The sequence below is a fragment of the Panthera uncia genome, chromosome B4 (assembly GCF_023721935.1).
Source record: "Panthera uncia isolate 11264 chromosome B4, Puncia_PCG_1.0, whole genome shotgun sequence".
Classification (NCBI taxonomy): Eukaryota; Metazoa; Chordata; class Mammalia; order Carnivora; family Felidae; genus Panthera; species Panthera uncia.
In genome coordinates, this window is record NC_064809.1 from 50,773,244 (window position 1) to 50,788,833 (window position 15,590).

At 40.0% G+C, this 15,590-nt stretch overlaps 1 protein-coding gene across 6 annotated transcripts in view; it reads left to right on the forward strand.

Annotated features, from left to right (window-relative positions):
- Positions 1–190: 190 nt before the first annotated feature.
- PLEKHA5 (pleckstrin homology domain containing A5) overlaps positions 191–15,590 on the forward strand; it is a 241,300-nt gene continuing 225,900 nt past the window's right edge. For 2 of the 6 annotated variants that reach the window (XM_049625159.1, XM_049625169.1), the window contains exons 1-3: positions 199–343; positions 483–562; positions 2,911–2,968. In XM_049625159.1, the coding sequence (XP_049481116.1) occupies positions 252–343; positions 483–562; positions 2,911–2,968 (230 nt within the window). In that variant the 5' untranslated portion in view covers positions 199–251. Of the gene's footprint in view, positions 344–482; positions 563–2,910; positions 2,969–15,590 lie in introns of all 6 variants that reach the window. The other 4 variants (XM_049625170.1, XM_049625171.1, XM_049625163.1 and 1 more) reach the window with 4 other exon arrangements.

Sequence of the window (15,590 nt, forward strand, 5' to 3'; positions counted from 1 at the left end):
ATCCCCCGAGCGCGCGGCGGGGCGGCCGACCGGCGGCCGCGGAGGATGCGGAGGGGCGGCGACGCGGGCCCGACCCAGCCGGGGCGGCGGGGCGGGCGCCGCCCGAGGGGGTAGGGCGCGCGCGGGGGCGCGCCGGGCCGTGGAGGCGCGCTCCGGCCGCGCTCGCTCCGCGCTCCCTTCGCTCGCTCCCTCCTCCCTCGGCAGCCGCGGCGGCAGCAGGAGAAGGCGGCGGCGGCGGCTGGGGATCAGACATGGCGGCGGATCTGAACCTGGAGTGGATCTGCTCCCTGCCCCGGTCCTGGACTTACGGGATCACCAGGGGCGGCCGAGTCTTCTTCATCAAGTAAAGAGCAGGGGACGGCGCGGGGCCCCGGAGGGTGCGGGAGGGGAAGAGGGAGCCGGGTCTGTGCCGCTTCAGCCCTCTCGGCTCCTCCGGCGCCCCCACTCACGCTCCGTCTCTGCCCCTTCTCTCATCCCTGCAGCGAGGAGGCGAAGAGCACCACCTGGCTGCACCCCGTCACCGGCGAGGCCGTGGTCACCGGACACCGGCGGCAGAGCACAGGTAACGCTGAGCCCGGCCGGGCCCGAGCGGAGTTGGGCTCCGCCGGGAGGAGGCGGCAGAGCCCCGGCCGCCCGCCTCCCCGCAACCTGCCCCCAGCCGCCGTCCCCCGGGAGGCGGCGAAGTGGGGCGGAGGCCAGCGGGGGTGGCCGCAGGTAGAGGGGCCGACGGGGGCCCCGCCGCGGGAGTTCTTTCGAGTCTCTGGACGCTTCTCTGTCTTTAGCTTTTCATCGCCACTTGGAGACGGCGCCCTCTCTTCCTGGGCCCTCTCCCCCATCCCAACCTGGACCCCTCCTCCTCCGCTCCCCCCTCCCTCCGCCCAGGAGGCCGACTCTCCTCTACCAGGAATCTGGGATCCTGAGTTTTTCTTCCCGCAGCCACTCCTAAATCCTTCCACCACCACCCTCGTCCCCTGATCTCAACCCCTTTTAACCTTTAGGAAGTCCTTCCCCACTCCCCTCCATGCAGCCCGGGACCCTGGCACTCGTCCGCCGGGATAATGGGATCCACATCCTCTCCCTACTCGTCGGACAGCTGCCTCTAGTCGTGCGGCTTCCTCCTCCTCCTAGGTGGGACTTGTGGGTAGGTGACTGATTGAGGAGGAGGAGAGGAGTTCGGGGGTGCTGCGCTCCTCTGTGTGACAGTGAATGGCTCAGGAAACGCTTGGCGCGTTTCCTCCTGCCACCGGAGCAGCAGCCGGAACCCAAGGAGGCATTTGCAGCTGCAGTTGCTGGCCAGCGAGATTCAAAGTCCCCGGCAGCAGCACAGAGGTTGCACAGACCGCCAGGAGGCGGTGGGCGTGCTAGGGGCTGTACCGCGTGTGGGCATTTGTGCCCTAATTGGAGAGGGTCGGCTTGGATGGGGGTCTCTCTGGTGCCTTTGCTGGCTCGTTTGAATCTAAATATGAATTGAAGTGGAGAAAGGTTGATGGTAGCTTCAGTGCTGGTCTGGCTTTCTTTTGTCATTCTTTGTTTACATTCGTGAAACTTGTTTGTCTTTGAAATGTAACATGTGTTCTCTTACTGGCCTCCCTCTGTTTCTGGTAATTGGAAAGGCTTGTGAATTGTTTGGGTCGAAGGTGAGGCCGGCTTCAGCAGTCCTTTAGAGCTGCTCTCTGGAATACTTTCTCTCCAACTATGAGATTCTGGGAGTCTCTTAGAGTTGCCAGGATATTGAACAAGCCTGCCTTTTCTATTAAATTCTGGAGTTGAGTTAAGTGACTAATACCCAAATTTGCAAAAAGGTGGAGGAGGAAAGGGAAAGCTGGTGTAGCAAGCATGATGAGGTTACATTTTTAAGGCATTTCTGACTAATACACGGTCATATTTCTTAACTCCCCGCTGCAGTCTTTGACTTCAGTATACTTTTCAGTGTTTTGCATGCATAATATCAACTCTGATGGCCTCTTTGCCATATGGATAATAAATTTATTTCACAAAAGACAGTACGGTATAATTATTTAGCCTAATCATCTTGTGGAATTATTTCATGCTTATTTTGGTTATGTGTAATATGAATTTGTATCCTAATTACCTCCACAGATTTGATAACATTGACACTACAGAAAAATTTTATTTTATATGATTTCACATTAATTTCTAAGACGGATCATGATTTCTTTTCTGGTTTGGTTTACTTTGTGTGGTTTTGTACACACATCATTGGTTTTTATTTCAGAGAGATTATGGTTAAATCCAAGCCACTTGTCATTTGTAATGTGTAGCAAATAAAATTACCATCATTCACCTGAATTGTTCCCAGGTTTATTACTTGAAAGTTCACATCTCTTAAAGTCAAATCTGTAGAAACACATGTATTAAGTATGTGATATCAGAGTTCTTTTCCCCTAATTAAGTACTTAGGAAGTTTTTTCTCATCAGTGACACTTTCTGGATGGATTCATTTATGTAGCTGAAAGGTACTGTTTTAAATAGACACAGTGAGAAGAAGCAGGTGTTGCCTTTTATGCAGTGTTGGGTTTTTTTTTTTTTTTTTTTTTTTTTCCGTTTTTGGCCAACCATCATGGGTATTTTACCTAGGATTAGAAGGCTTTCCTTGCTTTTTTTGGATGCCAAAGAGTAGTTCCTTTTCACTTTGATCATTAAAGTGTATAATCACGTAAGATAATCTCTAATATTGTTCATACTTTTCTGGTGGCTTTAAATTTGAATTACCATTTTGCCAAAAACGATACTGTGTTGACTACGAGTTTTGTTACCAGTACAGCGTTTTTTTTTAAGAATCCTAAGAAATGAAAATACCTGATCATGAAAATGAATAATTAAAATAGATTGAAACTTATTTTGCTATCCCACTGAAGTAATACTAACTGTGAAATGTATGTTTTTTAGATTTGCCTACTGGCTGGGAAGAAGCATATACTTTTGAAGGTGCAAGATACTATATAAAGTGAGTTTTTTCATTGTGATTTTTTTTTTCCCTCAGTAATTTAAATGTTGTAATTAATCTTCAATTGAATAGTTATATCTCTAGATATGATCATGATTTTTAAGGTCTATCATATAATATTGGCTTTATCCTTTATAGTGTTGTAATTTTGAGAGAAAAGGCAACACTCCTAGTTTTCTATGTTACTTGCCTAGACATTTCATTCATTTGGAAATCAGATCATTTATGGCCACAAGTACATTTTTGGTGCTCCTGCATATATTCCTGGGTGATAGAGCATTATAGTATTTTGTCTTTAGCATGTCACCACCCCCCCCTTTTTTCTTTTTCTTTTGAAGTGAATTCTGTTCGTGTGTATTTTGACCAGTTGTTAATAAGAAGCAAAAGTGACTTGAGGTTAGGTCACAGTTGGATGAACAATGACAGAGCTGAAAGTAAAAACAAATAAATACTGATTATTTCACAAATATCTGTTGGAGCATTGTAATTTGCCTCAGTTTATTTAAATATATCAGGGTTTTTAAAATACAGATAACTTATGTTTGTTTGTGATTCAGTACAAGGTTCTCTCTAGAGCTTACAAAGGAGGGATAACCAGTCAGTCCTAACTTTTAATTCTATAGAACATTAAGCTAATTTCTATTTAGTGTTCTCTTGGTAGTACTTGGGGACAAATACAATGCTTGAGGTCAACAGTATGTAGGAAAGTTTTTTACTCCCCAAGGGGAAAATAAAGGTGGTTTTATCTTCATTTTAAATCAGATAAACTGTTTACTTAAGAGCTTGTTTTTGTTGTTTTAGAATTTTTTGTTTAATTTTAAGGAACTGAGGCTGAAAAGAGAATGCTTAAAACACAAGAATTGGTTGAGATGTCAATAGTTTATTAATCATAATGGATACCTAGCTGAAGTCACCTTTATTTCATTGGGCCCAGTAAGGTATTTTACTAAGTGATATTTAAAAAAAAATTTTTTTAATGTTTATTTTTATTTATTTTTGAGAGAGAGAGGGCATGAGTGAGGGAGGGGCAGGGAGATAGGGAGACACAGAAACTGAAGCAGGCTCCAGGCTCCGTGCTGTCAGTACAGAGCCCAACACAGGGCTCAGGGCTTGAACTCGCAAACCTTGAGATCATGACTTGAGCCAAAATCAGACACTTAACCAACTGAGCCACTAAGGTGCCCCTACTAAGTGATATTTTTAAGATCACACCATACTTGTGTTAAATTATAATTAATTTGTATGGTTTAAAAATTTTTCAGAATGATATTTATGTAAAATGTCAAGGGATATTTATAGGTATTAGGAATGCTTGCATTTGAATATAGAAATAGAGAAAGCAGAAGTAAGCTATAGGAATGGACGATTTCATGATGTGGTTCTTCTCTGGATGTCTTTTATCACACCTTTTATTCGGAGATTGTGCTATACATAATTCTGTGATCTAAAAAATAAAGGCATAAGTGCAGAGTCACCAAGTATTTTTTTAGTGACTGTATTCATCCTGAATTAAAGTGAGTTTGTATTGCCATGAAAAGGATGCTTCTTTTTTTTGGATGTAGTATTGATATTTCTGAAGGAAGGTTTTTTTGATGGAGTTCATTTATTTTTAGCCAAAATATTTTTACTGTACATTAAGTCTAGCTGATCTTACAAGAATAGGGGTAACAGTGTAATTCTCATATTTTAATTTCTGTGAATAGGTACATTCTTAGATGAACGTTTATTCAACAGTACAAAATGTTATTCTGTGTGGGCTGAATATGTTTTAATCCAGAACTGAGCTGTTAGAAAGACTGAATTTTTTTTTTTGTTGTTCTAGCCATTTTGATTACATTTTCTTTTATGTTGACTTAAACAAATTAGAATCTTACTTGAATGTCATGCCCAAGTAAGTTTCTCAGGAAAATGAGGACAATATTAAGAAAGCTGTAATAATTTTAGTTTAGTTCTGAAGACATTTTAAACTAGTGGGTTTTAATCATGTGGTGTTAATAGACAACCAATAATTGTATCAGAAAGTAGTAATAAATTTATACTGTGAAAGTAATTTGTTCTAAAGTTGAGCATGCTATATAAATATATCAGTCATTAAATTTCTTTGAAATAAAATGATCATTGACAAATACATGATTTGCTGAATGTTTGGTGCTACTATTCCTTTCTAGATGTATCAGACTAATTTAAGATAGTTAAATCGCTAATGTAGGCCGTAATTTCCTAGAAACTTTTTGCTTACTTATCTTGTTATGAGCAATTAGGAATACTTTATCATTTTCACATGATGGGACATTACTTTTATCATAAATTTTGCGGTTCACCAAGTGCTTTCACATATATTGTCATGTCTGAATCTCATTTTAATCCTGGAAGTAGTCAGAAGAATTACTGTTTCCATTGTCACACCACATAATAAAACAACAGAAACATGCCTTTGGAACTTATAGTCTGCAGAGACAGCAAGATGAGAAACAGCAGGAATGTGAACTATATTTAGAATGTTCAGAGAAGAAAGGGTAGGACTCTGAAGTAGCAAACTGATTAATGTTGGTGGATATATTTCTCATTGTTGGTTCTTTCTTCGATGAAGAAAGGAGGTTATTGATCAAATTATAAGAAAGGAAGTGATACAGTGAACAGGGTAGTTTTTATTCTCGTGGGAAGAGGGAAGATAGGTCAATTAAAGACACGTTGACCCTCTTGCTATTCCTAAGCAAGTGTTCCTGGGAGACTCCCTTAGCAAGAAGAAAGACCTAAAGTACTTGACTTATTTCTACTTTTGTTCCCAAGTAAGGTACATGTGACTCTCAGGTCATTTCTCTTCTGAACAAATGTTAGTGGTTGTTCAAAATGGCACATTGCCAAGAATAATTTATTTTTGAATAATACTTTGGTAGTGACCATTGCATCTCTAGGGGTGGTAAAAGGGGAAAGAGGACTGCAGTGGGGGTAAGTTGTAAGAGCTAGGCTGTGTCTGGACCTTCTTCAAGACTGTGGAGTTCAGTCTTCATGCCTTTAAGTTAGGCGGGCTGGAAATGGCAACCTCTAAATTCCATCCAGTTTTTAAAAATTCTTTGGATTTTATAATGTTTTGGGAATTTGCAGAAGTCTACAAAATGATGAACTCAGAGGGTCAAGAAGAGATGATGTGGGAAATATGGAAAGCTACTTAGCTTTCCTATCATGCCAACTATTTTAGTTTCTTCCTTAAACTTTGTGTAGATTAACTGCAGATGAGTGTGAAGTGTGTAGTGCCAGACTGGTGTGTGCTTTCTTTCTGTTGCTGCTGCGTTTTGTGCTTTGTATACATATCTTCCCTGGAGAGCTGCATGGAAACAGTTAATGGTGCTAATGTCAACAAAGGACCTGATCAGCGTTAAGAGTTGTATAGATTTGAATTGGGTCATCAGTTTACTTTGTACAATTTTTGAAATTGGTTCTTTAATAAAAGCTTACAGTTAGATAAAAGAATATATAATATAGAGAATGTATTTTACTTTAAATCCATTTGGTCAAAAAAATGTTAATGCTTGAAAATTATCCTAAAGTTGGATAATTTTTTTCTGAGAAAAGTGTTTTTTCTGTATACTTTAAGCTAGCCAGCTTCAAAATTATCACGTTTATGTATAATAAATACATATATACAGTGTTTGAATTTGGTTATTGAGTTTCCGTATTGCTTGTTAACACTTAATTTATTTATCTTTAGGAAGAATGCAGAAAATTATCAGTGCATTTTATAATTTATGAAGTGTAATTCTAGATATCCAAATAACTTAGTTTATGAAGTACAGAAGACAGTCTTATGTATTTGAAAGTTTTAAAGCTTTCTGCTACTCCTTGAAAATACTGCTTAATGACTCTGTAATGACAGGTCATGGTAGCTTAAAATGGATGTGTCATTGACTATTCCTTTGTGCTTCAAAGCTTTAAGATGGTTAACATTAGGTGCCAAATAAATCTTAAAACAATGCTCTCTGAATAGTGAGAAACTTTGTTCTGATTATTTAAAGGTCATTGTCTTATGTGGTAGAATTAGGAATCATAAGTCTTTGCAGGGTAATAAAGTAGTATGTAAATTTTGTGAGGTTATATTTTCATATTGCTTTTTTTCTTGACTTAAAATTTTAAGTTCTGAAAATTGAACTTTTTCTTAGATATGCAAATATCTAAGTGTTTGATTTTTCACTAATGAAGTTTCATTTCAGTATCTTCAATGACTGGATCTAATGTGTGCTTAGAATTTCAAACTAACCTGCAGTGAAGAGAATTCTAGTTTGACATAGCCACTTAAGGTTGTGAGTGAGGGGGAAAAAAATCGTGTTTCTTCATAGATTATCACAGTTCGAACTATAAGCAAAGGTAGGGAACGTAACATAACTGCCACCAAGAATCTTAGAATATATTACTATATATTTGATATTTAAAATTGTTGGGTACATTAATACCATAATATTATAATTGGATCTAGCAATATAATGCTTCAGAACAGTTTATGGGCATTATATTTTTTATATTCATAACAGAGTTTTGGACTATAATATGTGATTCTTACACGTGTGAGGCAGTTTACGCTAATCCATTAGGTACAGTACAGCTATCAACTATGGTTTAAACCTTCAAGGAGTCTGTAATATTGGAAAGAACAGGCAGTGGGTTGAAAGAGGGAGATGGTGGGGACAACATGGACTTATTTAAGTGTTAGGTCCTTCAGTGTACCATTAGATGAATTTAATCTCCACAATGGCCTTTTACTGTTCTCTTTCCTTTTTTTTTTTTTTCAGATGAAACTGAAGCTTAAAGAGGTTAAGGGCCTATTGTAGGTCACATAGCCTCACTAGTCACTAGCATTCAAATTAAGATCTCTGGGCTAAAGCCCCTCTACACCTAAAAATACTGGACAGTAAATAAACAGCCCTATAATATGTATTTCTCCATAAGTGGGTTGCTTGGGGCTAGAGGTGTCATTTCATGGAAACAAATACAGTAGTTAGGTTAGTAGGCCAACCTACAAATAAAAGCTTGTTCAACCCCCTAAAAACCTGTGACTAGTATTATAATAACAGGGTCTTGCAATTTGGTCATTCATTCACCTTCACTCAGGAGCACTTAGTAAATGCTGGGCACTGTTCCAGCTGTTCTGTAATACAGTGGGGAGACCCTGCCTTCCTGGAGCCTATACTCTAGTAGTAGAAACAAGACATTAAAACAAAAAATGGAATAAACATGTAGTTTAGAAATAATATCTTCTGGGACACCTGGGGCTCAGTTGGTTGAACTTCTGACTCGCTTTTGGCTCAGGTCATGATCTCACAGTCAAGGGATCAAGCCCTGCATCGGGCTCTATGCTGACAGCACAAAGCCTGCTTGGGCTTCTCTGTCTGTCTCTCTCTCTCTCTCTCTCTCTCTCTCTCTCTCTCTGGCCCCGCCCACTTGTGCATGAGTGCTCTCTCAAAATAAACATTTTTTAAAAATTAAAATAGCATTGGGGCACCTGGGTGGCTCAGTCGGTTGAGCGTCTGACTTTGGTTCAGGTCATGATCTCGCGGTCTGTGAGAGCCCTGCGAAAGGCTCTGTGCTAACAGCTTGGAGCCTGGAGCCTGCTTCAGATTCTGTGTCTCCCTCTCTCTCTGCCCCTAACCCACTCACATTCTATCTCTGTCTCTCTCAAAAATAAACATTAAAAGAAAATTAAAAATTAAAATAGTATCATCTTAAAGGAAAAGTAGAGTGTTTTGTGACAGTTTAGGAAAGTTTCAATGATGAAGTACATTTAGAGTTTCAAGATTGGGACATCAGACTTCCGGTCTTAGTGAATTTTACCATGGAATCCCGTTCTCCTTTTTAGCCCCAGGACCACTGCCAGGACCAGGCCTGCTCAGTGTGTCTTTATAGTTTCTGTAGGTAGCTTAATGCCTGGCATCCAGTCAGTCTCTAAACGTGGTACTGATGGTGATGATGTTGGCCTCCAGTGTTTGAAGGAGTTAACCGGGACCGAATAACAGGCATCCGCATAACTCAGGTAGTTGCATTTTGAGAACCCTTTTTGGATTTCTCAAATGTTTTTTCCCTTAATGTGGGTAGATTTGTTTTGTTTCTTTGTTTGTTTTTATGCCTGGCATATCTTTAGGAAGGAGAAAGAAATGAAGAGTAGAAAAATATAAAGTTAGTTAGAAGAGTGAGAATTGGAGGCCCTGGAGACTGGCCAGATGTATACATCCCTGTATAGCCACCTTTATCTGTCTGTGGTAGATAAGGTGTTTCTTAGCATTTGTTGATAAATGCACCTCTCCTGTGACTTTTTAATTTTTCTGTAATAGATTATGTATAAATTGGGGTCAAATATTAAAAGTTACATGTAGATGTGAGGGTATGGATGGAATTCAGATAGGTTGATATAAATGACTGGTAGGGTAAATTCATGGGGGTGGGAACCATGTATAATGTGTGTGATGTCTAGTGATAACTACCATGCTGGTAAGTGATGTTAATTAGCATAGAAAATGCTGCCATACTGTTTGGAGCTATATTGTGTCTGGTCTTCGAATGGCAGGCTGAGATTTTTATTTTCTAGCTTGCCATGGCAGATAATTTTTGGTATAGCATTAATAGTGCAAAGTGAAGGTTTTAAGGGAAATTTAATATAGGCAGATGGATTAGAAAGGGGCAAACCTGGAATCAAGGAGAGCAAGTTCTGGATCTGTTGCTATAATAATCTGTGAGTAAGTTGCTTGAACCAAGTTAGTAGTAGCAGGAATGGAAAGGAAGAAGGCCATCGATCAAAGATATTAAAGAGGAGTTGACAGGCTCTATGACTCGTGCTGAGCTAGGAGGTTGACAGAGAAAGAGGTCATAAGCTACTCAAAGTCTTTGTGTCTGAGTGACTACAAGAATGATTGGTACCCTGACTGGAATAAGGGAGTAGGTGGCGGGGAGGGGGGTGGGGGGAAGCTCTAGGTGGAAGTGTTAATCATGGTTTAGTCTTTGAGCTGTTTGAGAGGACATAGCATTTTAGGTGGCAAAAATCGGCCTTTCCAAAGCACTCCCAACATTATCTTCTATTTCTCCTTCACAAACAAGAAACACAACCCTTTCTCCCCAAAACATCCTATTCCAGCTACCTAGTAGACTGTACATGCATATACATCCAAGCCAGAAATGTCATAGTCACCCATCCAGTTATTCATTCAACAAATACTTATGGGTATTTACTGTGTGCCAAGTGCTGTAGGCTTTGTGAAGGACAGACATGGACCTTGCTTGTAAGGAGCATACAGGTATTTTGTGGGAGAGGCCATAATAAAATAATCACAAATATGTACTTGTAGATGGTGATACATTCTGTGAAGTGTACATCATGCTTTGAGCAGATATATGGAGCGGACTTGGCCCAGTATGAGGGTTACTGGAAGAGGACTTTCTAACAAATCAGAGAAATAAGCCTGCCTCTGAAAGTTCAGCAGTGAAATTCCCAGAGTGGATCAGAACAGAGCAGCACAAAATCATCTGAAAAATGAAAAATAAATAGCATCTTGGGCTTGAGACTGGACCATAACCTGAGTGAAAGTTTTGCCCTGTCTGAAGACTTGGGGTGGATTGGTGTGGTATAGAAATTGAGTAAAAGGAGAAAAACTACGGAAGGGCAAGTCTTCAGCAACTGGTTTTGATTATTATTTTAGTCCCAATGACAGGGTCTTCCAATCACTTGTTCACAGATACATTCTTTCTTGCGATTCTCTTCAACACATTTTGAACTCCTAAATGTGCCTTAGTGATTAAGATCTATCACTAAACAAAATAGACCAGAACACTATCTTTCTGGGGAGCAGGGTGGGGGGCGGGGTGCAGAATGTCAGACAAAGTAAGCATTAGTAAATAAATTTTAGAGTGTGTGATAATATGCAAATGCTGTAAGACAAAAATAGGGCAAGGTTTGGTCATCAGGAGAGCAATGATGAGGAATGAATGTGGGAAGAAAGCTGAAATCAGAGAGGTGACGGGTTAGACTGGGGCCTCATTGGTTGGTGTAATTGGCTGTTACTTAGGAAAATAGGAAACCACTGCAGGCTGAGTAGAGGAGGCACATGATCCGGCATTACCCTTTGAAAGGGTCACTTTGCTGTGTTTATCAGGAGATTTGGGAGAGCTAACAGAGCCCTTCCAGAGGAAGTTCTCTTCCACGTGAGATTTTTCTCCTTATATTTTTCCTTCTTAGCATTTAACGAGATTATGCTTAAATATTGAATTGCATAATTACTGTTTCTTTTAAGCTGCTTGATGATCAGTTACCGTTAATTTAATAGCAGCTTTTTGCGGGGGGAGGGGGGGGGAAGGGAGCACCATGGCCATATTAAATAAACCTCTCCATCCTTATTTCAGAGACAGTATATTTAAAAAGTACATGTTAGAATCAAGGCAACGCTTGTTTAATGCCTACTTGCTCACACTGTGTATGTATGGTAGGTAAGATTCATGAAAAGCAGTCTTGTTCATTGCTGTATTTTTAGTCCCTCAGCCTAAGCTTTTCTCATAGTAGGTCTTAAATAAATATTTGTTGATTGAATGAGTTTTGATGACAGCCAACTTAATTCCATGCTTATTCAGAAACCTTAAAATTTGCCTCCTTGTGAAATTTACATACTCTCTTCATGTGACATTTATCTATCCTATATGAATTAGTAAATCATCCGTTTGTCAAGTTTGCTGTATGTGATTCTTTGTGAGACAGAAAGGATCTGCCTAGAGGCCTGATTGTAGGACCTGATCCATGACTATGCCAAGATAATGCAGGGACCTGAGAGGCCTCTTGGGAGACAGCTGAAATCCAGACCTTACCAACTGCCATGACATTTCCATTTAGAAACTTTCACATCAGGCTGCTGTGGCTTTTAGAACACAAGGGAGACTTTGAAGTCCATACTGTTGTGAAAGCATGGGTAAAGTGAATGTAGACCAGTCTTTAATATACTGAAATCAGTGGGTCCTATAGAAACCTGAGAGAACTAGAAAGTAGTGCTCATGAGGTACAGATGATAGAAGTTTTAGAGCCAGTTGGGGAACTGTGTGGCCATTTGGGAGTAGCCTCTGAGCTATTTGGGAATTATTCTCTGAAGTGGCCAGCAACTTCAGAAGCACTTAACTCTTTGAAGTCATAATAATCTTTATGTTTTCCACATCCGGCACATAATAGGCAATTAGATGTTTGAAATGAAGACCTATTACAGATTGTAAGAAAAGAAAGTTTTTACCCAAATCTGAACATCCCAGGGCATTTTTCTGTTTTCCACTTATCATCCAGTCAGGATTCTTACTGTGGCAAATATCAGTGACCCTAAGCCAATGGTATATGCAAAAACAGAACTGGTTTTCCACATTAATTCCAGGAGGGATACAAAGGAATTCTTCAAGGCTCTTACCTTTTTTCACTTTAGACAGCTTCTTTCCAGCCCCAAGTAATACCATTTTAGTTTTTAAGTCCAAAAGGTAAGTTTTCTTTTCCATACTCAAAAAAAATCTTAGACAGGACTTTGACCACCTTGAATCACAGCAAGGACTGACCCTCTGGTACTCAGCAATTTTCTGTCCTTGGCTGCAGCCAAAATTACTATCGGCAAACCTTCCAGAAACCATGTGATTGGAAAGGTCCAGTTCACCATAGGAAGCAAGGGTGTGAAAGACTACAAGATCAGAGGTCTGCTGCTCCTCCCTTATAATATAGTACAATGTGCTTAAGGCCAGGAAGATGGTGAACCTGAACATCTGCAGAATTTCAAGAAGTGATAGTATCACTGATCTTCAAGGAAGCTTTGTATAGTACCTTGCAGAGTGACCAGCCCTAGATCTGGGACAGTGGAGCAGAAGGGTTGAATTCTGGAGAAGAAACTATGAAATCAATCTTAAACTGGCTGTTGTGAGCAAAGGAGATGGAAGAAATCAACTTTGATTTAGTACAAGTAGCAGTAGACCCCCAGCGTGATCAAAACTCTACCCTGCTGTGGTAGGCCAGTGATTCCATCTGGTTCTTCTGAAGTTACTGGCCACTGCTGAGACTCATTGCCAAATAGTACCAGTGCTTGAGTAATGCTACCAAAACTTGCTTGCTACATATCTCCTATTTCTTCTAATTTCCAAAAGAGTTAGATTCTTTACACATTTTTCCTCTGAGATGAAAAATAGTTCTAGTCTTCACACTGAGTTCACTCCAACAGCTTTTGCTAAACATGGTTGAAGGTGCATATAATACCCATTTTATTAAATATTTATTTATAAAGCTGTTCAAACTAAAATTTAAAACACAGTGAAGTAGAACAGTATAGCAGAGTCTTGAAATGAACTCCTTGCCCAGCTTCATAGTACAAAACGATGATAGAGGGAAAGTAACATGTTAAATTTAGTCAGTTTTTTTTCCCTCTGTTGAAAATGAATCTTCTATGCTACACTTATTTTTTTTTTTTTTTTAATTTTTTAATGTTTATATTTGAAAGAGAGTGCGTGAGTGGGAGAGGGGCAGAGAGAGACTAAGAATCTGAAGCGGGTGCCAGGCTCTTAGCTGTCAGCCCAGAGCCCAGTGCGGGGCCCCGAACCCATGACCCGTGAAATAATGACCTGAGCCGAAGTCAGATGCTCAACCGACTGAGCTGAGCACTCAGGCGCTCCTGTATTACATTTATTTTGAAAAATTTGTTCAATCCCAGAAATATAGATGCATTGTAATAATGATGCCATTTAAAATAATTCAGTAGGAGTGCCTGAGTGGCTCAGTCGGTTGGGCACCCAACTCTGATTTCGGCTCAGGTCATGATCTCACGGTCATGAAATGGAACCCCCTGTAGGCCTCTGAGCCTGGTGTGGAGCCTGCTTAGGATTCTCTCTCTCCCTCTCCCCCTCCTTGCTCACATGCATGCACTCTCTCAAAAAATAATGATTCCAAGTCAGGTAAGAATCTATATTTAATGTGTGTACTTTTTTCTCAACCTGTTTTTTTTTTTTTAGTTTTTAATGTTTATTTTTGAGAGAGAGAGAGAGAGTGCGCACACGTATGTGTGAGTGCGCACAAGCAGGGGAGGGGCAGAGAGAGGAAGACAGAATCCGAAGCAGGCTCCAGGTTCTGAGCTGTCAACACAGCCTGATGCGAGGCTCACTCCAGAACCGCGAGATCGTGACCTGAGCAGAAGTCGGACGCTTAACCAACTGAGCCGACCAAGTGCCCCTTCCCAACCTTTTATATAATGTTTTTTTTTCCTGATTATAGAAGTAATGTATTTTTAAAATAAAAACATTTGGAAAATACTAAAGAATATGAAGAAAATAAAAAATCAACCAATCCTGTTGTGCCAAGAGAATTTGTTAATGTTTCAGTATATATGCATACACATGTATTTTTTTAAAGTTTTGGGTCTTATTGCTAATATTGTGTTGAATACTATTTTCATTAGGTTTATTGTGTGTTATACTCATGAGAAGATTTTTAAATAACTCTGATATTCCGTCTTGTGAGCATATAATTGTTTAAATACTTCTCTATTTTTAGATGGCTATGTTTTCTACTTTTTTGTGGTGAGAAAATTCTATGTAACATTCTTATAATGCATGTCTATTTCCTAGACTTGGAATTATTTGGAAAGGATATGACCTTTTTAAAAGCTTCACTACCTTAACATTTTGCCAAATTGCTCTCTAGAAGATTTGTGTACATTTATGTTCTCTCCTGCAGTATCTGAGAGTACTTGAAAGTGCCCCCATTTCTGTAATAAACACTCTTGATTGGACAGGTGAAGTTTAAAGGTAACTGATAGAGAATCTACATGGATTGTTGTTAGTGATGCAGATGGTTTAGAACAGGGATTAGTCTTCCAGTTACCTGTTGCCACATAATCAACTACCTCAAATCTTAGTGACTTAAAACAATAGTGATTTATAGTTTCTTCCCTTTCTTTGGGTTGACTGAGTTCAGCTAGGCCATTCCTCTGTTCTTTGTAGTAAAACTGAGGTTATTCATACAGATACATTCAGCTGGAACTTGGCCATGGCTGGAATATCCAGTGTGTCTTGTCTCATGGCCTCTCATCACTTCGTGCTCTATGTACAGTTTCTTTGTAACAAGGCAGCTGGCTTCTAAGGGGGAACATTCTAAGAGGACAAACTCTAGTGCAGAGCACTTATAAATCCTTTGCTCACATTATACTTGCTTATGTCCCATTGGTCAAAGCGAGTCACAAACAAAGGCCAAAATCAAAAGTGGAGAGGACTACACAAGCCTGTGAATACCAGAGATGGGAAATAAGTTCCAACTCTAATTGCTTAGCAATAGCAGTTTGGAGCACTGTATTCAGAAGAATTTGGAGACCAGCTTCTGTCTGAATCAATAGAAAAGCATATTGTGATGAGCTAGTGATGTTTGTAAGGGTTTAAATGAGGACGTGGGTATACTGGTTGTACTTACCGTACTTTAATGTCTGTGAATGTATACCATAAAGCCACAAACCTAAAAAATGAAAGCAATCCATGAGCTTGTATGTAAGCCCAAATAGTTAAAAAAATATTTGAGTACTTGAGTAAAATGAGTCTTAACCTTTTGTTCGTCCTGGTTTCATGTTGGCAGTTAATACAGTTGGTGTAGAAT